Here is a 27,474-nt window from a genome sequence, read left to right on the forward strand (position 1 = left end):
CATTTGCAAGAGCTTTCCATGCTAATAAGTGGCAGTACCCTGAAAGCTTCTGATCATTTTACTTTAAATTTGAATGAGATGCCACAAATATAAAGAACAACGATAAGCAGTGCTGTGAAAATATGCTTTGCTTCACAGAATTAGTGAATAAATCACAAAACATCTGCATCCTTGGATTTGAACTCTGTACTTCTCCCACACCATAAAGAAGTCCCTCTTTCACAATTCTGACCCCATTTGTATGCTTGATGGCCACCTCCAACAATATACCCATACAAAATAATCCATTGGATCATGACCAGTATTACTAGCAACAACAGATTATTGTACTCTCCTATGCTTTTTCTTCTGTATTCACATCCAGTGCATCGTTATGTACTATGCTATGCAGTTGCTTCCTCTTCATCCTTCACCCTTCCTGATCTAATTGTAAAACAACTGTCTACCTGTTGCTTCTTGAATCATAAGCCAAATTTGTTCTTGGCTTATGATTCTAGTTTATTAGGGGACCAACAACGCAGAGATTTGGATATCTCTGGATATGATGCTAAACAACCAAGGATGAAAGTTCCTGGTTTGTTTAGCTGTTAGGAGGGCCAAGCGGGAGCAATCAAGCATACTCATGGTAAACCACAACTCTCACAGTTTTGGCTTACCAAGTTACGCAAACCGGTCCTGCTACTTCATCAAGAAAAAAAAGGAGACTAAATAGAGGAGAAAAGGTAGAATGATGACTGGGGAAAAGACAGGACAAGATTTCTGCTTAGACTAAGGATTTGTACATCTTTAATCCCATATGGGAGTTTTTGTGGGGAAAAAGTAAGACGTGAAGGTTGCATGAAAAAAATGTTAGTATAGATTAGAAGCACTGCTAGGGCTTTTTCCAATGCAATCATTTCCTTCAGTACTTCAGTATAGGAAACTATAAACTCACTGGGCTGGTTTGTACAATCAAAATAACCAATGCTGATTGATTTAAATCACAGTGCATGCCGGGCGCCATTTGAATAATCATTGCTCAGGTGTAGCTTGTTGTGTCATCCAAACCCAAGCAGCATGGCTTGTTGGAGGGGGAAACAACTTTCTTATAAGCCTACAACAGCCCATGGGTTTTGGGATGGTGGTTTTCCCCTCCAAAAAGCTATGCCGTCCAGGTTCGGATGACACAAGAAGCAACATCCGGCAGTGATTATTCAAATCTCACCCTGTACGTGCCATGATTTAAATAAGCCATTGTGGCTTATTTATTTAGATAGTGCAAACCAGGCACTCTAAATCAACATGTGCAAAACAGCAAAGACATCAATTGCACTGTGACATTGTGCATTGGTTGCAGCTTCCCTACATGTGAACAATACACAGAGTAAAAAAGCTTCTGAGACAATCATCATGTATTTACCATACTTCTCTTGCAAGAAGCTTGGGGCTGCATTAGGTTGGGCTGAGAAAAAGAAACTTGCCCAAGGCGATCCAGCAGACATTGTGGCTCTGCAGGAATTCAAACTCAGGTCTCCCAGGTCTAATGCCCTATCCTTTGGGTCAATAACACCCGCTAGGACCTCCAGCCACTCTTATTACTTTTAATTTTAAAAAATGACCTTTGTTGGCTGGAAAGCAGCAGAGTTCCTTTCTCTTGCCCAGAATGCTTCCTGCCTTTGCTCCTTTCCATCTTTCCTTGCCCAGAATGATCTGGAGTCAGAGCATTCTTCTGGGGAAGAGGAGGAAGAGCCTGGAGCTCTGCTGCTTGCCAGTCAGCCCCAACTGAAGCAAAAGTTGAGCCATCGGAGGGGCTGTGGCTCAGTGGTAGAGTATCTGCTTCGCATGCAGAAGGCCACAGGTCTGATCTCTGCCATCTCCAGCTGGAACTCTGGAGCTAGCAATGGCTGTCCAGGACGTTAGAAGGTTCTTTCCCACCCTAACAAGAGATGCTGGGGATTGAATTTAGGACCTTCATAATGCAAAGCATATGTGCTACCACTGAGCTATAGTCCCATAATTACCAAATTTTAAGTTTGTTTGTTTATTTATTTAGTGTACTGAACCAACCAAAGAGCTTCAGCTATTGGGCAGTATAGAAATGTAATTAATTAATAAATAAAATTAAATCCTTTTAAATTAAATTATTGTTGTATTATATTGTTTAATGATATTATTGTTAGCCACTTTGAACTCTATTCAGGAATGGCAGGGTATCAATGTTTAAAATAAAATCTCAGGTTTATTCAGACAAGTACTGATGTAAATTTCCCTGAACTCACTTAACAGTATGCCTATATTTCATGTTAATGTATATATACAAAGTTATATACAGAGTACTTCAAGATTCCACCCCGGCCCCCTGCTGTGTAATTTGTGTGGGGTTTTTTAAGAAATATTTTTATTTTGATACCTAGAATAAGTTCAAATTCAGTCTTAAAAGCTACCAGGCCATTAATTACTTCCATTTTATTTAAATATAAAAGCAAACAAAAAAATTTATTTTATTTATTTATTTTATTTATTTAGAGTATTTTTATCCCGCACCTCAGCCAAAAGGCTCTCGGAGCGGCTTACAATGTATCAGTAAAGAAGACAGTCCCTACCCTCAGGCTTACATTCTAAAAAAAGACGTGACACACAAGGAAAAGTGGATGGGGAGGGAAGAGGGAGAAAATAAAAAGAAATTAAGGAGACTGCTTAGGCTGGTGGGAAGGCCCTGCTCCGTCCTCTCATCTCCCAATGGAGGGGCAAACCAACAGCTCCTTCTTCCCCACAAGGTGAAGATGTTAGCCCTGGGGGGGGAAAGTCCAACTGAAGCAGGCCCCGATGGTGCCTGCCTGCTCCAGTCTCCCTCGCCTCTTCTTCCCCACAGGGTGAAGATGGCAGTTAGCCCTGGGGGGGGGGGGTCCAACTGAAGCAGGCCCCGATGGTGCCTGCCTGCTCCAGTCTCCCTCGCCTCTTCTTCCCCACAGGGTGAAGATGGCAGTTAGCCATCAAAATTTCCTATATACACGTACCCAGATGTCCCAGTGAACTCAATAGATCTAACTCTGAAGTAAATGTGAATAGAATTACAGCCTTACTCTCCCCACACAGTCTTCTGTTTTATATATGAACCTTTCAAAGTAATTTTGCATCTCTTCCTTCCCTAATACCAACAATTCAATGTTAAATCAATTATGCTACTGGAAATTAACAGAGCTGTATAATTAAACTCGTTTAAAAGTGGTGTAGTAAAAGAACCTCTGGACAACGTACATAGGTATACAGCATAGGAGGCACTGCATGTTCGTAAGACCGTTTGGAATGGTAAAAATCTTGACTTGGCCTGAAGAAACTCAGAAAGTAGACTAAAGATTCTAAAGAATCCTTCTTTGCCTCTGATCTTTCTCCTGAAAAGCATGCATTAATGTTTACCCACTTCCCATATTTTCAGGCAACAGTGTTATTGGAATACATACCCCTCCAGAAGCAAAATTTATGATCCAGCAGCGTTACAAGCACATTCTCACAGAATCTCTAAAACTGCTTTTTAAAGACTCTCCTAGGTTCTACAAGCTTAGCAGAAACCGTTTTTAATGCCAGAAATAAAGATGGTATGATGTAACAATTTCTCTTTTAAAAGCTTCCACAGCAAAATTATGCAAAAATGTCACTGAAGTTTATTACGTTTCCCAATTTTATTTCCATTTAAAATTTTTTCTCAAACTTCTTTTTAAGGTAGAGGGCTTTAGCAAATCTCTCCTGTTTTAGTGTTAGAATAATGTATAGATTTCGCAAGAATAAATTTACAGCAACATCCTAAGCATGTCCATTTAGACGTTCTGAAAAAATGAAAGTTTGCACAATACTCACAACAGAGAGCTTTCTGTAGTCTTCGGAGCTTCATGGCAGTTCGGTATGCCGAGAATCTAACATTGTTCAAGTCAGCTAAGAAGTGGGCAAAAGGGAGGAAAAAAGGGAATTCAGTGATTTCATCATTGGCTAAGTTTATTTAGCAAAAGCTAAGCACTATTAGTAGCATGGAGACTGCAATTCTATGCCTTCATACCTGGGAGTAGGCCTTACTAAATTCAGGAAATTCTTAACATTTTCCTATTTAAAATCTTTGAGTCCCAGTGATATTGCCCTGAACAACACAATGTGCTATTGCAAGAGTACTAAGTTGTAATCACTTTAAGAAAGGTAAGAATTAGAAACTCCTTCCTTGCCACAGTCCCACTTTCTGCTCGGGATAGAGTCAGGTTGCTGTATTTGGAAAGGAAAAACAACACAGAGAATTTAAAGGAAGAAAAGGAGACCAAGAGAGAGACTCCTGCCAGGCTTTGCATGTGAGAACTCACCAAATGATGCAATAGAGAACAATGCAGCTTTATTAAGTATTGGTGCTGGTGCCCCTTTTGCCTAGTTTTGTACTCTCTCTTGGCAGCATCAGATTCCTTCCAAGCTTTCTGCTTCAGTTTTTATAATAGCCTAGCTTTCAAGGTGCCCCTTTGAAACTACAACGAATAGGAATATAATGAATCTCACCCAAGCAAAGGGAATGCTGGGCTAGGGACAGCAACTTTATTGAAATACTTCTTCATCTCACTTCCGTTACAAAAAATAAAAACAACCCTGAGCTCTGAAAAGTCTGTTGAGCCTCTCATGTGTCTACAAAAGATTGGGTATGGCCAGGTAAGCTTGCAATATGAAGGATGACAGGTCAAAATATATACAAAAACCCCAAGAGCACCTAAAGATCTGATGTATGTGCTTCCCTATGATGTAGCCATCGATTCTTTCCATTGAGATACATTATGGAATGAAAGATGCTAAACATTAGGGGTGTAAAAATCCCTGCCTTGGATTCGAATACTCGAATCATGATGGCCATTTTATGATGGAGCCACCATTTTAATGCAGAGCCCTACACCCCTATACAGCCTACAACTCCTAGCAGTGCCTGGGAGGGTTGTATTTACCGGGGCTTAGGGACAGAGGACATATGTGTATTCACCGCCACCATCGCCCACTGCCAGCGAGATCGACCTTCTCCTACACAAGATCACTGGCTTCTCCATGAGATCGGTGGCAGCAAGCAATCTCGTGGAGAAGCTGGCAATCTCATGGAGGAAGCTGATCTTGCCAGCAGTGGTCAATGGTGCAGAAGAGTGGGTGATGGTGGCAGCAAGTACATGTACGTCCTCAGTTCCTGGGCCCTGGTAAGTACAGCCCTCCCAGGCACTGCATGCTGGGAGTTGTAGGCTGTATGGAGGTCTGAGGCTCTGCATTAAAATGGTACATCTGTCATAAATGACAGATCCATCATAAAGTGGTCATCAAATCCGAGGCCCGGATTCACACAGCCCAAACAGAAATGCAAGTTTATGTAAGTATTTTAACTTCTGTAGTCTTTAATTCCCCCCCTCATAATAATCACACCTGAGAACAGGATTTATAAACTGAACCTTGCACATCAGTAATGCTAAGATACAACAGCCAAAATTTATTTTCTACACTCTCAATTCATAGCCCCCTTCACTTCTTTTTTAGTCAATCTTCTGCTTCTGTTCCCCCTCTGTTTCATTTCTTAGTTTTGGTATATTAGCCTGGAAAGTGCAGAAAAATGCGGGGAAAGGCTGCAGTGGCCATAGCTACTCTTCCTTCAGTTATTTTAGAAAAAATAGCCTCACAACACTATTTAGTTGTCAAATAAACAGGTATCAGATTATTCAGACTGCAACTTTTGGAGTATTCGTCTTGAACGCCTGCTTTTAAAAAAAAACCTTGTTAACATAATGCTACCAATTTTCAATACGTATTTGTTCTGTTCCTGTTAACACACTTTCATGCACCTTTCTAATGGGCTGCTCATTAGTGCACTGTTCTGGCATTGTTCCTTCCTGCCAGACTGCTTCAGAATGACAGACCCACAAACCTTGATGTGGCTTGGAATAAACTGTGGAATTTAAACAAAGACAATTAATCTATCCTGAAAGCCAATTAATAGAGCATTCTTTTGCCGAGGCAATGTGACTGCAGTTTTATTGTGCAGACTTGTAAAAAGTTCAGTATTCTTACTCTGAAAAGTATGCTTCAATTAAGGACAGAGGGGAGAAGCATGTTTTCTATGTTACAGATGAGACTAAGAAGTGAACAACAAAGATTAGCATATAATATCTGGTAAAGGGGGGGGGGAAGCATTCAAATGCTCTTTAAGTAATAAAAAAGATAAAGGTAGGACAAGAACAAAACTTTATACAAATAGCAATTAGTTGACATATTTGGATTAATAATAGATTTTCTAGGTATAAAAGCATCTTCAATCTTCTAATGCTCCTAATTCATCCACTCATGCTTATCTCCATTACTTCATTCTCTCTATTATAAACTGGATGTAGGAACAGCAGTGGCATACTCAAAGACAGGGAAGTAAGACTTTTTTCCTGCCCAGATACAATGATACGCAGCATGTCAGCATACCCAGACCAGATGACCTATGGAAGATGGGAGTTCTTAACTTTGGTCAGCAGGTGCATTGATGTGCTTTGTATCAGTCAGATGTCCTTAAGAGTCTCAGTGTTCCTGATTATTATTATTTATTACATATTTATACTGCCCAACAGCCTAAGCTCTCTGGTCAGTTTACAACTAAAACCCTAACATCCAGATTAAAACTTTAAAATCACATAAAACCAGAATATATTACATGATGATGATGATGTTTGACCTTCTCTCCTGCTGCCAGATGCTGTTGCATAGGACTATCTATAGGAGAAGTAAGCAGGAACAAAGGAACTCTGGGACATGCAGTTCTTGTGAGAGCATGTCTCACCCCTTTGGGCAAGCACACTTCTGCCTCTTAGGACCAAAAACAGATGTTGCTTTAAATCAGTGTCTAGCAGCTACATCTTTTTTTTCTAGAATAGGCACGGGGACACCAAACCAGATCTTAAAAGCCCCTGTCCCACAAGCTAGGGTCCCAATCCATACTGAGACTCCTGCACCTGCTCTAAAAAAAAGTAGCTGCTAGACACAAATTTAAAGTAAGCTCTACTTTGACTCTTAAACTACAAGTACTGGAGTTTCCTACTCCTGTTTCCTTTGCTCTAAAAGACCATGAGCTCACTCGTCTAAATATTGCTTGCTCTGCTCTAACACCATTTCTGATGGGTTCAGGCAAATCTCACAAAATCTTACAAGACCTGAACACCCCAGAATAGAAATAAGTCTGCAGAATCATCAAACATGATCTACAACTTAGCCTTCACAGTAGCAGGCTTGCAGCACAGGCTTATTCCTAGTGAAGTGTCCCCTTCCCCACTCCACTGGGTCCAGAGTTCAAAAAGCAGAATGCACTATCCTGTTAACAAAGCAAAAACAAAGTGACAGCCTCATGATAGTTATTCAAGGTCTGACCAATCCAATGGCTTAAAACTCCCTGCCCACTGAAGGATCTGATATTACACATCCCCTTTCTTTTCTGTACCTGAAGAAGCCTCTCCTCGAACCTTATTGTGCTATTTACCTTCAACAGTGGTTTCAATCTCCTTAGAAGCGTTAGAGAGCAATCCTATGGCCTCTAGACAATGTACTGGGGGCAGCGATATGATATTTTGGATTCATGAATCCAAGGCTGGAGACAGCACTCAGACCTCAGACCCAGGAGTCTGAGCTCTCTGCCCCTACCCATCACAGCAGACATGGACAGAAGAACCACACCAGCTGCCTTTCCAAGGCTGCAAAGGCAATCTCAGAGGAAAAGGAAAGGGAGTGTGCCAGTGGGTGGGGAGGGGACAGTTTTAGCCATACCAAAGACTCCCCCAGACTTCGTCCCTCCCCCTCCCCAACAATTTAGCTAGATGGGCAAAAATGCCCTTCTAACTAAATAGCAGAGTGGGGGAGGGAGCATGGAGGTGAAGATTGCCTCAGTGCTGTTCCTGCTATGCATAAGATTCCCATCAGCCTCTGAGTTACGCCCAAAATGGGTTTGCGTGAGTCACAGAATTTTCTCATTGTAACTGTGAACATCTGCTGTGGCGAGTGCTTGGCCCTAAAAAGTGGCTTATAGACTTTTCAAATAAAGATGTAATAATATTTATATACAACAACATGAACCGAAACAGAATTGTTAGGCAAAGTAGAAAGCAGTTGTTGCGAACCCAAGACACCTGCTTCTATAAACATTAAATACAATGGGGTCAAGCAAAGGAATGGTTCAATGGCATGCACACACCCACCCCAAAACAATAGAAAAATTGCCTTCTTTAACAAACAAATGTGTTTAATGTTGGCTTTCATATGTGGGTGAGCAATAGGTGATTCAGTATTTTTCTAGAAATGCCCGTAAACTTGAAAGCATCTGAATTAAACAGTAAAATATGAATACTAAATATTTCTCATGGAAAATTCTTCTCTCTCATAATGGCATGAGTATCATTTGTACGTGGGTGCAGGTGTTGCTACTGAACGTATTTTCAGTCTTCAGAAAACAGCAGTCACATGCGTTCTAACTATTAAAAGTGTTAGTTGAATGGATTGTTGGCTAATGTACTACCTACCCTCTATTACAGAGTAAGCTGCCTATATGATTAAATTAGGGTGACAGGGCTCCTGTGTCTTTAACAGTTGCAAAGAAAAGGGAATTTCAGCAGGTGTCATTTGTATATATGGAGAACCTGGTGAAATTCCCTCTTCATCACAACAGTTAAAGCTGCAGGAGCTATACTAGAGTCACCAGATTTAAAAGAGGGCAGGACATCTGCAGCTTTAACTGTTGTGATGAAGAGGAAATTTCACCAGGTTCTCCATATACACAAATGACACCTGCTGAAATTTCCTTTTCAATACAACTGTTAAGGAACCCTGTCCTCCTTTTCATATGGTCACCCTAATTAAATGTTTAGGATAATCTAAGCAATGTTCTTCCAAATGTTGCTTATCCAACACACTTTACATTTTTTTTAAAAAAAAAAATTACCGAATACATTGAAAAGTTATTGCCACTTGGAAAATTCGTTTTGGGGATAGTTAGGTGCTTTTCTGTTCTTCCGAACACATATGATAACAGAGAATCAGATTACAGAGAATGGGACTGAGGAGACCCAGCTTCTATTTCTACTCAGCCATTTAGCTCATCAGCTGCCAGCCCAATCTATCTCATAGGGTTATTGGAAGGATAAAATGGGGGCATGGAAAGGATAATTTATATCACCTTGAACTCATTAGAGGAAAAGAGTTGAGTTATTCATTGGAACCAAATGTAAGTAAGAGCCAAATGATCATGTTACGAACTCATGGAGATGGTTCTGAAGGATACTGTGGTCAATGGTATCAAAAGCCACTGAGAGATTGAGGAAAAAGTAACAGGGACACACGTCCTCTGTCCTTTACTGAACACTAGACCTGAAATCTGACAGGATAGGGTTAAGTTAATCAGTTTCATCCAGGATGCTTGCAGCTGAATAGCCACCACTATCTTGAGCACTTTGGCCCAAAACAGGGTATTTGAGAATGAACTGTCTTTGTAATTTGATAAACACTTTCCTCATTATTTTCAATTATTAAATAAAAGTTTTGTTAGCAAATGATGCTAGCAAGATTTTTTTTTTTTTTTTTGCTCATTTTATTCTAGTTCTATTCTTTTTATTTTGTTAGCTGGTTGGATATATCTTTTTTTAAAAAAACCAATTTAGTTGAGGACTATGAACAATTTAAATTTAGATTTATAAATTAATTTACGAAAATGAACCATGGTCTCCCCCACCTCAAGGTAATTGGCAAGCTGACACACAATACTTGTAGTAATGACTGAATACTTTGCCCTAGATGCAGAGACACATATTATCCGCATAGGTTCAGAAGCACATATTGTAGAATAGTGGAAATTTTGGTAAACACAATTTCAAATGTGCAAAAGCGCAAAATAGTTAAGTGTCCTCCCATACAGGACAATACCTTTCCAAACTATTCTATTAGTGTGATGGGTTAGAGTAAATGTAGAGCAGCTTAGGGGGAATCGTATTTTCTAAAGTATTAGAGGTAAGGACTGCTCAGAATACTGTGCTAAAACAAATTTGGGGGGAAACACTGCTGAATTGCACCAATGTGTTCTAGCTTTGATACAAACTGCTGGAATTTATTCGCAAAATGATATTGTTTAAGAGATATATTATGTTAGTTTGAAGTGGCTACAACCTAAGTCCCTTCCCCCCCCACAAACATTTTCTTTCCCTTTACTCAAAGTTAACATACACAAACAATAGAGCATCAGGCTTTGGAAATATGGTCTAAGAAGTATTATAGTGCTATGTTAAGATCTGTGGATTCCCTTTACTATTTCAAATTGGTGAATTCTGCAGAAATACAAAGAGATAAACAGATATGTCAGCATTCATGGCTGCATCCAGCTGCTACAATTACCATTTAAAACAACACTAGTTTACCTAGAAAATACACGTTCCTTCATTACCTGAAAATGCTGGGAGGCTGATAGTGTTAAAATGCCATTAAGACAGAACAATGCACATTTTACCGAGTCAGTATCTCAGAGCTATTGCACAGCTTAAAACCAGAGGTGAAAACAGTCTACAATCTTAAATTTGCTTAAGATCACTGTCCACAATTCAACACAAAGTTAAATGCGCTTAACTGATTCCAGTAGTCTTATACTCACTGATTTCAAAAGTCTTAAGCACACTTAACTCTGATTTGGATTGTGGCCAATGACTTCAATGGGCTGAAACACAGGCAACTGGGCAGTGTGTTACAGGCACCGTGCACATGCACTTTAGGAGACTACAGCTTCAATGGTATGTTCATACTAGGAAGTTTGAAGTGACAGTATTTAATAATTCATAATGTAGCTTATGCAGTGTCAAAATAATTCAACCTGCATTCCCTGGAATATGGAAGAAAAAAAAGATGGGGCTGCTTTATAGATGTCAAATATTTCCTATGGTTGGGGGATTGGGATTATACATGGGTCTAGCAATGTTGGGGGAGGAGGCTCAGCTTTTGTCCATGAAGGAGTGCACTATGATTCTGGAGTTTCAGTCTTGTACAAAACACAAAAACAAACAAACAAAGAACATAAGTGTAACATACTGTAAACCACCCCACTCCCCAAGCTTGTTACCGTTTCTTCCTTGAAAAAGGGAGAGGCACTCATGCAACTATAGTTACATGCCAAATTTAAGGAACACTGGGGTAATGTTGTTTTCCCAAAACTTCTGACATGGGTCAGCAGTTCTGGAAAAACTAAATTACCCAGTAGTCCCTGAGTACAGCACTCAGCCATAGCAGCTGTGTTGTTGTTTTTTAAATTTTGGTGATGTTTCAGTTTTTTTAGTCCTAAAAACATAAAGGGCCATACTAGCTCAGATCGAAGTCCTATCTGTTCCAGCAATTGGTTCCCAGAGTGGGCAATTACATACCTATGGCAATCCCACAAGCAGTACATGGGTGCTATAGCACCTTTCTGCCCAAGTTCCTTATCAATGGTTATTAAAAAGCATAAACTGATATTCAGAGGCGTTACTACAGGGAGCTTACCTATCATGTCTTACAACCTTGCCAGCTAAATATAATGCTGAAGACATGTTCAGATTGCAGGTAAGTGAATAGGTAGTACAAATATTTCAAAGCAACATGTAGTAAATGATGCACAGAGAGGTCATATATTATGGAATCAGCATACAGGTGAAATATAGGTAGCCCAAATAATGACAACATTGTTTCTTAGTACTACTTTCTTTATACTGACTTGGCTGTCAACATTAATTTGTTTCTTTCAGATGTCCAATTCTACCACAGTATAATTCATAGTTGCCACTGCCAGAATTTCTGAATGTATTTTTCTGCTACCATTCTATACACTTAAAACCAGGTGTGTGTACCAACTCCCAGATTTAACAAGGACCTTGATTTGGTGTTTGGAAAATGGCCCAATTCTGCTCAGACATATTCAGAGGCCATCTCCTTTGACTCAGGTACAGAACCCAAGCCAAAATTTGGAACTTGTAGGCTTCGTGCCACTGACTATCATAGGAATTTTAAAAATGTCTATTAATAATAATAATAATAATAATAATAATAATAATGTACCCCCCCATGTTAGAATAATTGGATGATAGTTCCTAGCATAGTAGCATAATCAAGCCTGGTGACATTGGGAGGATGGCCACCTCACCATACTATTCTTGCCCTCCAGCAAAGCATAGTGATTGAAACCCCTGGTAAAACGTTCCCCAGGATTAGAAGGTGGGCCTGCCACTCACTCAACTTCATTTTCTTCCTTCCCCTCCCCCACTCACCAGCACTTTAGAGAAAGAAACTAAAACAAGCTAATTGGAGAGGAGATAAGATGTCTCTATCTTGGAACTTCTACATTTCTACATTTAGGGAATGTAGAATTCTACATTCTACATTCTACATTTAGGAAGTAGAAACCAAATGCACAGTTACAAGATGGGGGACACTTGGCTCAACAATACTACAAACGAGAAGGATCTTGGAATTGTTGTAGATCACAAGCTGAATATGAGCCAACAGTTCGATATGGCTGCAAGAAAGGCAAATGCTATTTTGGGCTGCATTAATAGAAGTATAGCTTCCAAATCACGTGAGGTACTGGTTCCTCTCTATTCGGCCCCGGTTAGGCCTCATCTAGAGTATTGCGTCCAGTTCTGGGCTCCACAATTCAAGAAGGACGCAGACAAGCTGGAGCGTGTTCAGAGGAGGGCAACCAGGATGATCGGGGGTCTGGAAACAAAGCCCTATGAAGAGAGACTGAAAGAACTGGGCATGTTTAGCCTGGAGAAGAGAAGATTGAGGGGAGACATGATAGCACTCTTCAAATACTTAAAAGGTTGTCACACAGAGGAGGGCCAGGATCTCTTCTCGATCCTCCCAGAGTGCAGTACACGGAATAACGGGCTCAAGTTAAAGGAAGCCAGATTCCGGCTGGACATCAGGAAAAACTTCCTGACTGTTAGAGCAGTGCGACGGTGGAATCAGCTACCTAGGGAGGTTGTGGGCTCTCCCACACTAGAGGCATTCAAGAGGCAGCTGGACAACCATCTGTCAGGGATGCTTTAGGGTGGATTCCTGCATTGAGCAGGGAGTTGGACTCGATTGCCCTGTAGGCCCCTTCCAACTCTGCTATTCTATAATTCTATGATTCTATGAACACAAATCTGTAATGAAGCCTCATTCTGGCCTGGCTTTATTTCTGGTAACTTTGGTGGGAAGCACCAGAAACAGTCCAAAAGGGCCAAATTCTGCTCAGACTCTGGGGTTCATCCAAACCCAATGCACTTCCCTACTTACAACAGTAGGGGAAGTATCCAATGGGAAATGAGCACTAATGTAAATTATGTTAAGGGACCTTTAGCACAAGACTATTAGCATTAGCTGGGACAACAATTTTGGGCGAGAAACCCTGCTGGACTAGAGTTCCCTTATGCTAGCACAATGAAACTTACATTAGCACTTATGTTGATTGGATACTGACCTAGATTTCATCCTGAACTGATATTTTTCTTTTCTTTTCTCTGAAGAAATTATTAGGCCTTAAATGACAATTGGAACTGGCTTCCTTTATATCTGAACTTAGAATTCCTAAACAAACTTATCTGACTTAATAGTTGTGGTGAACAGGAATCACATCCTCCCCTGTCCTCTTGTTGCCATTACCTATTCACTGTCCTGACAGTGGCAGCAATTACATTTCCTTCTGAGCACATGTTTTGTTTTGTTTTTACCCACATCACAATAGGAAGCATTGCTTCCTGCCTTCATTCTGAATTGGTGTCGGCATGAAGCCATAGCCAGAGATTTGGCTACATGATGGTATCATTTCTAGGCACAATTAGAAAAAGAACTGAGAATAAAACTGTCAGTATCACATTGCCTTTATACAAATCTGTGTTGCAACCACACTTAGAATACTGCGTACAGCTCTGTTCACCACACTTTAAAAAAGATACTGTAGAGTTGTAAAACAGAAAACATCAACTAAAATGATAAACTGGAGCAGCTCCCCTATGAGGGAAGGTTACAACAGCTGGGACTGTTTAGCTTAGAAAAAAAGGAGAGGAAAGGGAGACATGATAGAGGTGTACAAAATTATCATGGTGTGGAGGATGTGGATAGAGAAACCTTCCCCGCCCCCTCTTTCATAGTACTAGAACCCAGGGTCATCCCATGAAACTGATTGGTGGGAGATTCAGGACAAATAAAAGGAAGTTGTTCTTCACACAAGAGCATAGTTAAACTATGGAATTAACTATCAAAGCTGTAGGGATAGCCATCAATTTGGATGGCTTTAAAAGGGCATTGGATAAATTCCTGTAGGAGAAGCCTATCAATGGCTATTAGTCCTGATGGCTATATGCTACTTCCAGTATCAGAGGCAGTAAGCCAACATATAACAGTTGCTGGGGAACATGGGAGAGAGGGTGCTGTTACACCCATGTCCTGCTTGTGTGTATTGGTATGAGCAAGGGACTCAGACCAAACTTTGGTCTGATCCAATATGGCTCATCTTATGTTCTTATCAGAAAACAAATCTGAATGAGGGCAATGCTTCCTACCCTCACCCTGGTGACTTATGGGTAAAAATAAAGAAAAAAATAGCACCCAACCACCAGTAAGTGTGGGCAAGTTTAGCACTGAAATAACTTCCTTGGAATCGAGCAGAAAGGAGAAATAGAGTTGGGTGTCATCAGCGTACAGGTGGCACCAAACCCCAAATCTCCAGACAACCTCTCCCAACAGTTTCATGTCTACGTTAAATAGCATGTGATAGATTTGCTTGTCATGAGATAATTAAGATAGCAAGCTAGGACCATTTCAGCTGTGGATCTGTGTGTGAGTAACTATACCAGCCTGTCATTTGTGGCTTCTTGGCCCTGAAAAGAACTGAACTGTGTTGAGTTTTGTAGGAACGGTAAGGGTCCAACTAGGGACCTCAAGGGCCTGATCAAGACCAAGAGTCTTATACATACCCTGAATTAAAGAAATTATTGTATTCGTACATTCCATTCTGCACAAACCTCCCAAGATGCCTTCCACCTCACTGGTCCTTAGTACAGTAAGTAACACACAGACACACACACACAGACACTCTTCACATAGTTGAGAGTATTGAACTGACTGGGCTATTATTTGCACTTCTCATTTTTTCAAAGCCACTGATATTTGAAATCAAGAAGCATACATTCCACAAATAAATATCTTTAATAAATACCTATTAAATAAATACCGTAAAGATAAATAAATATCTTTATGACCTTAATGAAACCCTCTCAAAGCCCCATTAAATACACATGTACACAAACATGCAGAATCATTCTGGACTTCTAAAATTGCAAGATTATATTGATTTCAAGAACCTTTATACTTTCCAGACAGAAGAGCCTTATTTAATGAGCAAGTGTTTTGCTTTTGTGGAAGCAGACAGGTTTCTTGTGGGCTGATAAATAGTCATAATTTTCTGAAAGTCTGACATAAGGGATGCAAGCAACAGTGAAACTATTCATGTAAACTCACTGTAATGCATGTGTAAAAGTACCTGGTATATCACCACTACTGGGTGTATGCTAGGGTCAGCGAAGTGCAATATAAAAAGTCATAGCAATTGTGTTGAGAACCCTGCTTTTGGAGGAGCATGCTGAAAGAGACATGTGTATCTTAATCTAACCTTTTCAACACCTTTCTATAATCATACTTCACTATTTATTAATAAATAAATAAAAATCTTTCCAGTACTGGTTTCATAAACAAAGCAGGAGTGCGCAAATAGTATTAGCTACTTAGTGCCTCTTAAATGCAGATATGAAGCAAACATAAAAGCCAAACAGCACAACATTACTGGTTAATGAAACATATAACTACATACGATAGGTGGAAAATAACATTTGCAGTTTTATAGACACAGAATATTTCTCTTTTTAAAGAGTCACTACTATAAGCCAGGGCTCCAAACTCGAGACCAATGCATGTATTTTCTTTCTTGTCCTTCCCCTGAAAAATATGCAATACAAACTATAGGTCCATTTGTCTTCTCTCAGTTCTGTGAATGAACAACTGCAGTTTTAATAATAATTAATAACAATGCTATTTTAATAATGAGGTTAGAACAGTAAACACTGCTGTGTACTGATATACTAGTACTTATTAGAGATGTGACAGGCTGGGAAAAACTCCAGAAAATGTCAGGAAAAAAAGGTTGTTTTCCATTTTTTTGAAGCCTTTGTTTTTTTCTGAAAAATTGAAAAAGATGAAGAAAAAATTGATTATGGAATGTTTTATTTTAGCATGATGAATAAAATGTTTAAGACAAGGTCTTCATATATTTACTTCTCCATATGATTTCTAAAAACTATGCACAGTATCAGATTATTACAATTACTTTGCATTTTTTCAATTTTTCAAAAAAAAAACACCCTGTTTTTTCCAGAACCCCCCCCCCCCTTGGAAAAAACTCATTTCCCTCCCATGATTTCAGAATTTTTACATCTCCACTACTGATCATTCCATAGCAGAGATGGGCAGCATTTGATGGTCAGGGGTTGGTGGCCATGCCCAACCCCTTCCATGCTGATGAAATTGCTGTGGAATCAGCAAAAAAAAAAGTATCTGGGGGCTTTTTCAGGAGTGCAATTTTGCTTGTGAACAAGGCATGCGCTCCCTATGAACCTTGTTTTCCTGCAAAATTGTTGTACTTCTTGCTGCTGCAGCAAAAAAATTGACCGGGGGGGGGGGGGAATAGCCATGAGGGGCTCACATGTAGGCTGTGTGTTTCCCACCCTTCTTCTATAGTGACTGAACTATATGGAAACATTTTAAAGTTCTGGCTCAGTTCAAAGTATCTGGAACATGCTGCGTCCTGCACATTCCCTCCTTCCCTCCCCCAGTTCCAGGCTGTAAGGACCATAACTTGCCATGTTATTAGAATCAGGCAGACTATGATGTTGTTACAAGTGAACCATAACACATGGTTTAAACAACCCATGGGTTGTCATGCATGAGTGGGAGAGAATAAGAGTGCTGCCCCATGTGTCTTCCACTTCCACTTTTATTCAACAGTCTAATCAGCTCATTTATAAATTGTTGAGTGTGACATGCAAACCCAGACCAATGGGTTGTTTAGGTGCTGAACAACCATAGGTTAACCTAAGATTTGTTGTTCAGTTAACTGCTGGTTGTTAAGCCCCTAAACAACCCATTAGTCCAGGTTTGCAGGTCACACTCAACAACCTACAAACAGGCCGATCGTGTTGGCTACAAGCGGAAGAGGCTGGCACGCTGCACCAGCCGGTGCTGCGCCAGCTGGTTGGTGTAACCCATGGGCTGTTGTTACATGTAAACTGCCCTTAAATCAGCACAATCTTCCAAATTATCGTTTGCAAGTCTACTTCAAACCACAATTCAACTTTCAAATAGTGGTTTAGAGATTAACAATAACCATAGTTTGCCGGATCATCATCTAACATTTATTTATTTATTTATTGCATTTTTATACCGCCCAATAGCTGAAGCTCTCTGGGCGGTTCACAAAAATTATAACCATTCAAACATCATGGCAAGCAGTGGATACTGCAACCTGGAATTGGGGAAAGGAATCTGCAAATGGGAGAAGCCATAAGTATGTGTGAAAAACATCTGAACTGAGCCTCGAAGTTGAAGGTCATTTTAAAGGGCAACGGAATATATATCACTATTCTATTATTATTATTTATAATTATATTTATATACCGCTCCATAGCCGAAGCTCTCTGGGCTGTTTACAAAAGGTAAATGCTCGTTTCGTTTCGCGAAACGATTTCCAATTAATTAACTGATTACAGCAGAGAACAGAAGGAGGATTCATACGGGGCAGCTAAGGACGTTTCGCTGCCTAAGGATAAGGATGTATGAGGATTTCATTTTAGTTGGAAAACATCCAAAGATGCCCCTCTCACAGCCTGGAATATGACTGAATTTTTTGGGAAAAGCTTGCACATGCTCGAGCGTGCAACTGCGTTCAAAAAATGTGTGTGCTTTGAAAAACCTGCACTTTAAATTGCTTTTTTTAATAAATAAAAAGGATTGCCATGGTTTCATCAATGGGATAAAAATGTGCATTTGGATTCTTTCTTTTTAATGTGAATTTTTGGCAGTTGAGAATGAGCTCTGTCTATGCCTGGGACTTTTAAAACTTGTTACGTATTTTAAATATTTTAATTTTTAATTTTAACGTCAATTAAAATTTTACATTTTAATATTGAAACCAATTATATTTTTAACTTCTGTAAAAACGCAACATTTGTGTTGTGCTCCGCCTCGATCCAGAGGGAGAGGCGGGTAACAAATAAATAAATTTATTATTATTATTATTATTATTATTATTATTATTATTATTATTATTATTATATTTTAACTGTATATATTTTAGTGTTGTGAAGCCCAGAATGGGCAAAAGGCGGGATTCAAACAAAAACAACAACAATAAAAACAATGTGTTAATTTAAAAAAAAAAAAAAAAAAAAAGGTAAATGCTGGGCTTTGGGCATCTGTTTGCCTTGCATACTTTGTACTGTTCTCGCTCTCATTTTGCTTCTTTCCTGTCACTATGAGATGGTAATGATGATTTAGTAGCACAACCTGTTTCTCACTTTCCTCAGCCGTGTATTATGGTCCCTTTTCTCTTCACATGTTTCCTCTACTGACCAAGGTTTCTCATCTCAACTGGCTGTGGTGCTAGATAAAGTGGTTGCGCCTCCGGTATTATGCTTTGCTCCTCTAGAGCTGCTGTACATTACTGTCCTCTTGCTTGCTTTGATGCGCTGCAATAGTTGCACTGCATTCCCTAAAACCCTAACTCGTGTCATTTATTACATGTTAGATAAGATGCTATGTTATTTTTTAAAAATTGCAGTACTCTTGTCGATTGGAAAATTTTCCTACAATGCAGAAGTAAACTCATCTCCATAATTGGTTATTTCAGTAGCACGTTCCCCAAATGTGGTGTCATGAAAAACCAAAACCTAAAATACATCCTAGGGAAAAAAATCAAAAGAATAGGTGCATTTGTAAAGAAGATCAGATCAGAAATTATTGTAGTGTATAGAAAGAAGCAGGGAGAAATGGGGAAGATATTTTCCTTTACATAATAGCTTGCCATATGGAAAAATCTGATGTGAATAAAAAAGGTACATTATTTTGAAAAATGATTCCTTACATGTTAGATTTATGAATTCAAGAGGCATGTGATACTGTGTCAGGCTTGTGATACTGCACCAGGTGTGGCTTTACATACTATACAGTTGTAAAACCTATGCATGCCAGTTTTATCTAACCACCAAGCCTGTAAAATGAAAATTAAACCTACTCAATCTATGAGCATTCCTTCACCCAACCAAGAAACAAATTTCATCCTGGAATGTGTGTGCTGGAGCAAGGGATTATATAGATAACAAATATGCAATATACAATGTACTTTAATTTTAACTTTTCATACAAAATAGAAACTCTTCAAGGTCTTCAGAAACATCCTATTATTACCAGTTCTAACCCAAGGCAAAGAGAATGACTGAAAATACATTAAAGATTCTGAACCAAGAGTAAATAGGTTAGACTTGAATTGTTCAATTTATATAAAGCATTATGCTGTGCTAGATAGAACTGGTGCAAAAGCAACATTCTTATTTATTTATTTATTTATTTTACTTTGCTCCACTACATTGCAAGCAGGGTTCCTTAAATTGGAGGCACCAAAAGCATTTCAAAAACACATTCTACTACGCATCACAGCCACTTCTATTCATCAGTTAAAGGAAACAACAAGGCCTATTCTTAGCCAAATATTATATATAAACACATCTGAAATCCTCCTGTTTATCAAACAGAGCTTTCTTTTTGGTCTAATCTGATACTTATCTTTCTTTTATAGAGAGTTTCTGTTTGTCTACATGTGATAATAATTTATATGAAAATAAAATAAAATAATTTCACTACCATGGATAAAAGTTTTGTTTTTCTCATTCATAAAAGTAAGCTTCCTATTAGGTAAAATACAAGATGAAGTAGTCGTCTTAAATTAATTTGTACCAAATAGCACTTTTACAATCACTTTTTTTGCCATTCGAAGCGGAAGCACATGCTGTTCAAGGGTCAATGGAAAAACATAATGGGGTTGGGGGAGATTAATGAAGCAACCACAATAAAAATAACCTACAGGTTTTATAGGTGAAGTAGCTATCCCTAGGTACTACAGGCCAGTCTTTCCCAACCTGGTGTCCCCCAGATGTTTTGGACTGTAACCCCATTATTTCTAGCCATTGGACAGATTGACTGGGGCTGATGAGAATTGAAATCTGAAACATCTGGAGGCGATCAAGGTGACATGGATATTTTTTAGTGCCAAAATGGCGGCAGGAAGGCTAAAGCTGAGAATGAGCTGAGATTAGCGAGGGATGCTAAAAGCAATAAAAAGGCTTTCTTCAGATACGTGAGTAGTAAAACACAGAGGAAAGAAATGGTGGTTCAGCTGCTTAATGAGGATGGCAAATTGATAACAGATGACAAAGAAAAGGCTGAAGTGCTCAATTCCTACTTTGCCTCAGTCAAAAGCGGTCTATGACCCCCCTGGAAAAAGTGAAGCAGAAGTTGAGGGGGCAGGATTGCAGTTTGAGATTGATAAACAAATGATCAAAGAACACCTAATTTCCTTGAATGAGTTCAAATATCCAGGGCCCGATGAACTGCATCCTAGAGTAATGAAGGAGCTAGTGGAAGAACTCTCATAACCTTTGTCTATTATCTTTGCAAAATCATGGAAGACAGGTGAGGTGCCGGACAACTGGAGGAGGGCTAACATTGTCCCTATCTTCAAAAAGGGCAAAAAGGAGGAATCTGGGAACTACAGACCATTCAGTAGTTCATCCCTGGGAAAATTCTGGAGCAGATTATAAAGAAGTCAATCTGTAAACACCTTGAAATCAATGCAGTGATTACTAGAAGCCAACATGGATTTGTCAGGAACAAATCCTGTCAGACTAATTTGATCTAATTTTTTGATAGGGTAACCTTCCCTTGTGGACTGTGGGAATGCTGTGGACATAATATATCTTGACTTCAGCAAAGTTTTTGACAAAGTACCACATGACATTCTGATTAACTAACTAGCTAAAAATAGATGGAACAACTATTAGGTGGATTCACAGCTGGCTACAGAATCTGACTCAAAGAGTACTTATCAATGGAACCTTCTCAAACTGGGGAGAGGCAATGAGTGGGGTACCGCAGGGCTCAGTCCTGGGCCCAGTGTTCTTCAACATTTTTATTAATGATTTGGACGAGGAGGTGCAGGGAACGCTTATCAAATTTGCAGATGACACAAAATTGAGTGGGATAGCTAATACCCTGGAAGACAGAAACAAACTTCCAAGTGATCTTGATAGGCTGGAGTGCTGGGCTGAAAACAACAGAATGAAATTTAATAGGGATAAATGCCAAGTTCTACATCTAGGAAATAGAAACCAAATGCACAGACAACAGTGAGCCAACAGTGCAATATGGCTGCAAGAAAGGCCAATGCTATTTTGGGCTGCATTAATAGAAGTGTAGCTTCCAAATCACGTGAGGTACTGGTTCCTCTCTATTCAGCCCTGGTTAGGCCTCATCTGGAGTATTGCGTCCAGTTCTGGGCTCCACAATTCAAGAAGGACGCAGACAAGCTGGATTGTGTTCAGAGGAGGGCAACCAGGATGATCAGGGGTCTGGAAACAAAACCCTATGAAGAGAGACTGAAAGAACTGGGCATGTTTAGCCTGGAGAAGAGAAGATTGAGGGGAGACATGATAGCACTCTTCAAATACTTAAAAGGTTGTCACACAGAGGAGGGCCAGGATCTCTTCTCGATCCTCCCAGAGTGCAGGACACGGAATAACGGGCTCAAGTTAAAGGAAGCCAGATTCCAGCAGGACATCAGGAAAAACTTCCTGACTGTTAGAGCAGTACGACAATGGAATCAGTTACCTAGGGAGGTTGTGGGCTCTCCCACACTAGAGGCCTTCAAGAGGCAGCTGGACAACCATCTGTCAGGGATGCTTTAGGGTGGATTCCTGCATTGAACAGGAGGTTGGACTCGATGGCCTTATGGGCCCCTTCCAACTCTGCTATTCTATGATTCTAGTTTTTAAATTAATAATCACATTTATATACTGCTTTCCACAAAGTTTCAAAGCGATGAACATATAGTATAATACCAATAAAACATAATACTAAAACACAAAAATAAAAATATTAACCACTGATAAAACTGCACACTCTGCTGTGCACTACAGACAATGGCTGACAGGGTCACAGTTCAGGGAAAGCCTATGTGAAGAGATGGGTCATGAGGAACTGTCTGAACATCAGAACTGTGGGGACCTGTCTAATGATAGTTGGTAAAGCATTCCATAGGTTGGGGGCTATGACATTAAACACTGTGCTGCAAGTGCTCTTGAGGCAAAACTCAGGAGCCTGTGCCACCCTCAGAAATGCTCCCTCAGATGATTGGCAAAAACATGAGGGGTAAGTTGGTCTCTAAACTAATTTGGTTCCAAGTTGTTTATGGCTTTATAGGTTAACAACACCTTGAACTTGGCCCGGTAGCTTACTAGCAGCCAGTGCAGCTCTTTAAGTAAGGATGTAGCTTGCTGTCAGAAGGAGGCTCCAGTTAGCATCTTTGCCACGGTATTCTGCACCAGCCGCAGCTTCCAGACAAAGCCCGAAGAGCTCCATATACAGCATATTACAATAATCAAATCCTGAGGTTACCAGTGCCCATACCATGGGGGATAAGCTATCATGGACCAGAAATGTCTGTAGTTGGTGTATCAGCCAAAGTTGGTAAGAGGGCGCCTAGCCACTGAAGCCACCTAAGCCTCAAGTGACAAATATGAATCCAGGAGTACCCATTAACTATGCACCAGTTTCTTCATGGGGGGTGTAAGCCCATTCAAAACAAGCAATTGACCTATTTCACAGACCTGTGAGACATGCAAAGATTGTAAGCCTATGCGGCAGGGTCTTGCTATTTACTGTTTTACTCTGTACAGCACCATGTACATTGATGGTGCTATATAAATAAATAATAATAATAATAATAATAATACTTCTGACTCGTCTGAATTCAAGTTTATTGTCCCTCATCCAGCCCACCATGGTATCCAAGCACTAGTCCAGAGCCTGCACAGCCACACCTGATTCAGATGTTATAGAAAAATAGAGCTGAATGCCTCTGAGATTGACCCAGTGGGTAGGAATGGAACCACTGAAGTACAGTGCCCTTGACATTTTTTCTCCTGAAGCCAGTCTAAGAGGATAGCATGGTTGATGATCTCAAAAGCTGCAGAGAGATCAAGGTTGCATTCCATCCATTCTTCTCTTGATAAGGGTTATCCAACAGGGTGACCAAGGCCTATTCAGTTTCAAAGTCTCACCAGATCAGAGGGAGTTTCAGGGTGGACACTGAAGTCACCAAGGACCACTGCCCTTGATTCCCCCAATACCACACTCGAGACAATCCTTGGCTAGCCCAGTCAGGACAGGCTGATGGGAAGCAGGATGGGTGGCATGACAGGAGCATCCCCAATCTGACTCTCTGACCTAAGACCAGATGCAGATCCTACAGTCCAGGCCCTGCGCAGAATAATTTCCTGCAGACAGAGATGGACATCTGATGGATCATAGTGACCCCCATCCTTTGGCGCTACAATAAATACCCAGGCTGACATAGCTGGGTGAGATCAGGCCTACTCACCCAAGTTTCACTAATGCACAGCAGGTCAATTTCCTCATCCACGATTAAAGGCATGCAGATTTGTTAGAAAAGTCTTCCTAACACAAAAGTCTCCTAAAATACTATACAGCCCTTTGTGAGACAAAACCCAGTTGACAAATATGTTACAGAGAACTGGCACTTCAGTCTGTTCAAATTCAACTGAAACAACAATTGGGAAAACCAACAATGGGTAACCAGATCCAAAGTAGCAAAGATCTGGATCTTTTGCCTATTTTTAAATCCGAAAGAGACTTCACAGAAACGCAATACTTGCAAAAACCATGGCTGCTTACTAGATTCATCGCAGCAAGCCAATTAGGTGGTATACAACAATCTGTGTTGCAGTAAGCATGCTTTGGAACTGCTTTTTGGACCACTGTGTATCTGTAAAAAACAAGTTCTGACATCACCTGGCACTTATCTGAGTCACCTACGGAAAACTTGCCTCATATTTCAAGAATCATAGACCCAGGGATGGAATTACATGGTTTTTAGAAAGAAGGCAGATGCAAAAAGACAATCACAATATGCGTATCTAAAAGGAAATATATTCTAGCAAAATAATGGATTGTATATGATATTATGCAAGCAAAGATCCATTCGTGTAAGATGGCTTTCTGCTCCCTTCTCCCTCCTCCACCCCCTGTATCCCCCATTTAGCTGAAACCCAGGAAACACTTAGGAAAGCTCTAGGATGTGGTATGAGGGCAGTACTGAAAATTGGGAGGAGACAGCTTGTGTGAGAAGGCAATTCTCCCCCGCACCCATTTCTAGGAAATTCTACCTCCTACTGCAGCCCCCCATACATAACAGACCTTTTCTGAGCCCCAATCTTGAGGAAATGCTTTTCATGGGAGTGGGAAAGCCCAATCGAATGAGTGGCCTTTGGCTGGATGTTGGATAAAAACCGCAATGTGTTTATGAATGTCAGAGGAATATAATGGAATAAAAAATTATGACTTCTCCAGATAAGCTCTGGATCTGCTCTCCTATGAGAGTGGGTTAAGAATCTGAAAAGTAGATGTTATTAAATGTACCCAGAAGACAAAAGGTTCACTTTGGGATACGAAATACTAAAAATATCAAAAGAATTTATCTTTTGGCTTCATCTGCCCTTTGGGGACTTTCATTTTTAATTCAGCAAAAATGCTGATCAATATACTATATCACACATACTTGGACTATACCATTCCAAACAAGATTATTTAGCTGAACAACTATTTATATGAATTGATTTTTTAAAAAAAAGAAAGAAAGAAAGGAAAATGCTATTTCTAGCAATTGCAGAACGCAGTAGAAGCAATGGCCTTCAGAACCTGGATAAGAATTTAACTTGCAGACAAGGTAGCTCTGGCTGAATATGGACTAACCTAAGCTTATTGAAACTGGATACAGTGCAGAGCTGGGGAACATCCCCTCCCCACACAACCGAAGTCTACCAACTGCATGGGGGAAATGATTGGGTATTCATATTCCAGCCATGGTCAGAGCCAAAGCCAAAAGTCCACATACATAGATACATACATACATACCCAATTCACTTTCTAACACACACACCATTCCACCCCACCCCACTAATCAGTTGAGCATTGTGCTGGGTGAGGAGAATCATGGGAAAAATGAAGTTTAAACTTCATCTTCCCTTTGGGTCTCCAATCGTCACTGCTCATCTGAGAGCTGGAAAACTGCTGAGCAGTAGAGAACGGGGGAGTGCAGAGAAGACCCTCTTCACGGTTGAGTGTTGGAACTTCACGGCACCCTCCCTTTCTCTACTGTTCACTGTTTGTCACCACTCAGCTGAGCAGCATGGTGGGGAAGGTTCATGGGGAAGTGAGGTTTAAACTTCCCCTCCCCAAGATCTCTCCCAAACCCAGTTAGCTAAGCAGCGAAAAAACAGCTGAATAGGACAGGAGAAGGGGTAGAGGCCTGGAAGTCCAGATGGGGAAGCCCTACAACCCCCAGCCCTTTGGCCAGAGATTCCCCACTACTGGTATAGAGAAAGCATATAACAACTGAGGCCTTAGCTAGACTGAGCATAATCTCAGGGCAAGCCCCAGGATCGTCCCTGTGCATCCACATGACGCACAGGGGATCCCGGGATCAGGGAGGGATGATCCCTCCCTTGCCCCGGGATCTCGCCCTCCACTTTGGGCCTGCTTCTTCCACGGTCCCGGGCTGAGCTCGAGACCACGGAACGTGTGGCCCGTTGCTGCGGCTTAACTGAGCTCCGCACGATTACTTGCGCGGAGCCAGGAGCACTGTGCCCATCATGGGTAGGGTGGGGGAGCAGGGAAATTAAGTTAAAATTTTAAAAAACCTTACCTTTGCGCACAACCGTTCGTGCGCTCTTTCTTCTTAAAAAAAAATGGCAGGCGTGACGCTTCTCCTCCTGAGGTCATCACGCCTTATGTGTAAACGGAGCAGGGATCTCACGTTTATCACAACGCGAGATCTTCCCTCCTCCATTGTGGGATAGAAGGTAGGTCTAGCTAAGGCCTGAGAAACATCTGAATTTGTTGCTACAGGCAATCTGAATACTCAAGATGATATCACAGCTGCTGGTGATAATTTCAATAACCATGTTCTATGAAAACAGGGAGTGTGCTCCAATACACTGATAAGGCTTGTTTCCAACCAAAGGCAAAAGTAACAGCAGCTGGGTTTTGCTTTTTGCTGACCCAATGGGCCAATGGAAGAAAGATGTTCATACTAATGAGTTAATTATTTAAAAAGAACAGCCTGTACCAAGCACCTGTATTATAAACATGGTAGAACGCAAAATCTAAAGCATTTAGTGACATTTAAAGATAAGATTTTATTATTCCTCTGTTCTCTTTTTAAAGACTTTCTCATGCATTTTTCATTATACTTTAAAATCAATTATTGATTTACCACCCCCCACACTTCCCTAAAATCCAAGTTCATTAATATGAAGTATTCTCTTACCTAAGGACTGGTATAGCTCTGTCATTTTAGGATGATCCCAACAGGTGGTTTGTGTCTCGTGACTGCAAGGCAAAAACAAATAAAATAGTACATGATAAGTTTATGCCAGTCCAAATATCTTTGTGGTAAAAATTGGCTTTCTTCCTAAAGACACTGCTAGGTTCTGTAGTTGTACAGTTCAGTTATTATGTTTATTTGTCAAAGTGAGTAACATGTGCTAATATAAAGGGTATAATTTCAGTTGATATACCCCAAACCATCTTTAATGTCACATCAACTGAAATTACCTTCATTGTATTACCACACATTACTTACTTTAACAAAGTAATCAGCTAGGATAGTAAATGTTCAGGAATCCTGGGAATTGTACTCCAAAACATCTGGAGGGCACCAGATTAGGGAAGGCCACTGTAACCAATAGAAGCAAGTGGGATTCACAGAGGATAACTGTTTTAGTCAGCATAATAAAGTATCACATAGCATTAGATTTATACATGCAATCGTATTTCTTTGTGGCACAAAATTTTTAAATTGAAAGTAATTTCTTCTATCCCACCCATGCATTTATCTACTTTCTAGGTATGTTAAAGATAAGATGCAAAGGAGTACATTGGAATGCGCAGTGAAATGGAAGTTGCACAGTGTGACTTGATACTATCCACAGCAATCTTTTACTAGCCTTTCATAGATTCAGTAAAATCTGTTGAGCAGAAGGCTTCAGGAAGGATTACGACTCAGAAATGTTCAGATCT

The 27,474-nt window shown here is 40.2% G+C and overlaps 1 protein-coding gene across 4 annotated transcripts in view; it reads right to left on the reverse strand.

Moving 5' to 3' along the window:
* DMD (dystrophin) overlaps positions 1-27,474 on the reverse strand; it is a 1,279,927-nt gene that overhangs the window by 83,661 nt on the left and 1,168,792 nt on the right. For all 4 annotated transcript variants that reach the window (XM_063126497.1, XM_063126496.1, XM_063126495.1 and 1 more), the window contains exons 63-64: positions 26,723-26,784; positions 3,835-3,909 (exon numbers count right to left, since the gene is read on the reverse strand). In XM_063126497.1, the coding sequence (XP_062982567.1) occupies positions 3,835-3,909; positions 26,723-26,784 (137 nt within the window). The remainder of the gene's footprint in view (positions 1-3,834; positions 3,910-26,722; positions 26,785-27,474) is intronic.

The sequence above is a fragment of the Elgaria multicarinata genome, chromosome 5 (assembly GCF_023053635.1).
Source record: "Elgaria multicarinata webbii isolate HBS135686 ecotype San Diego chromosome 5, rElgMul1.1.pri, whole genome shotgun sequence".
Lineage (NCBI taxonomy): Eukaryota > Metazoa > Chordata > Lepidosauria > Squamata > Anguidae > Elgaria > Elgaria multicarinata.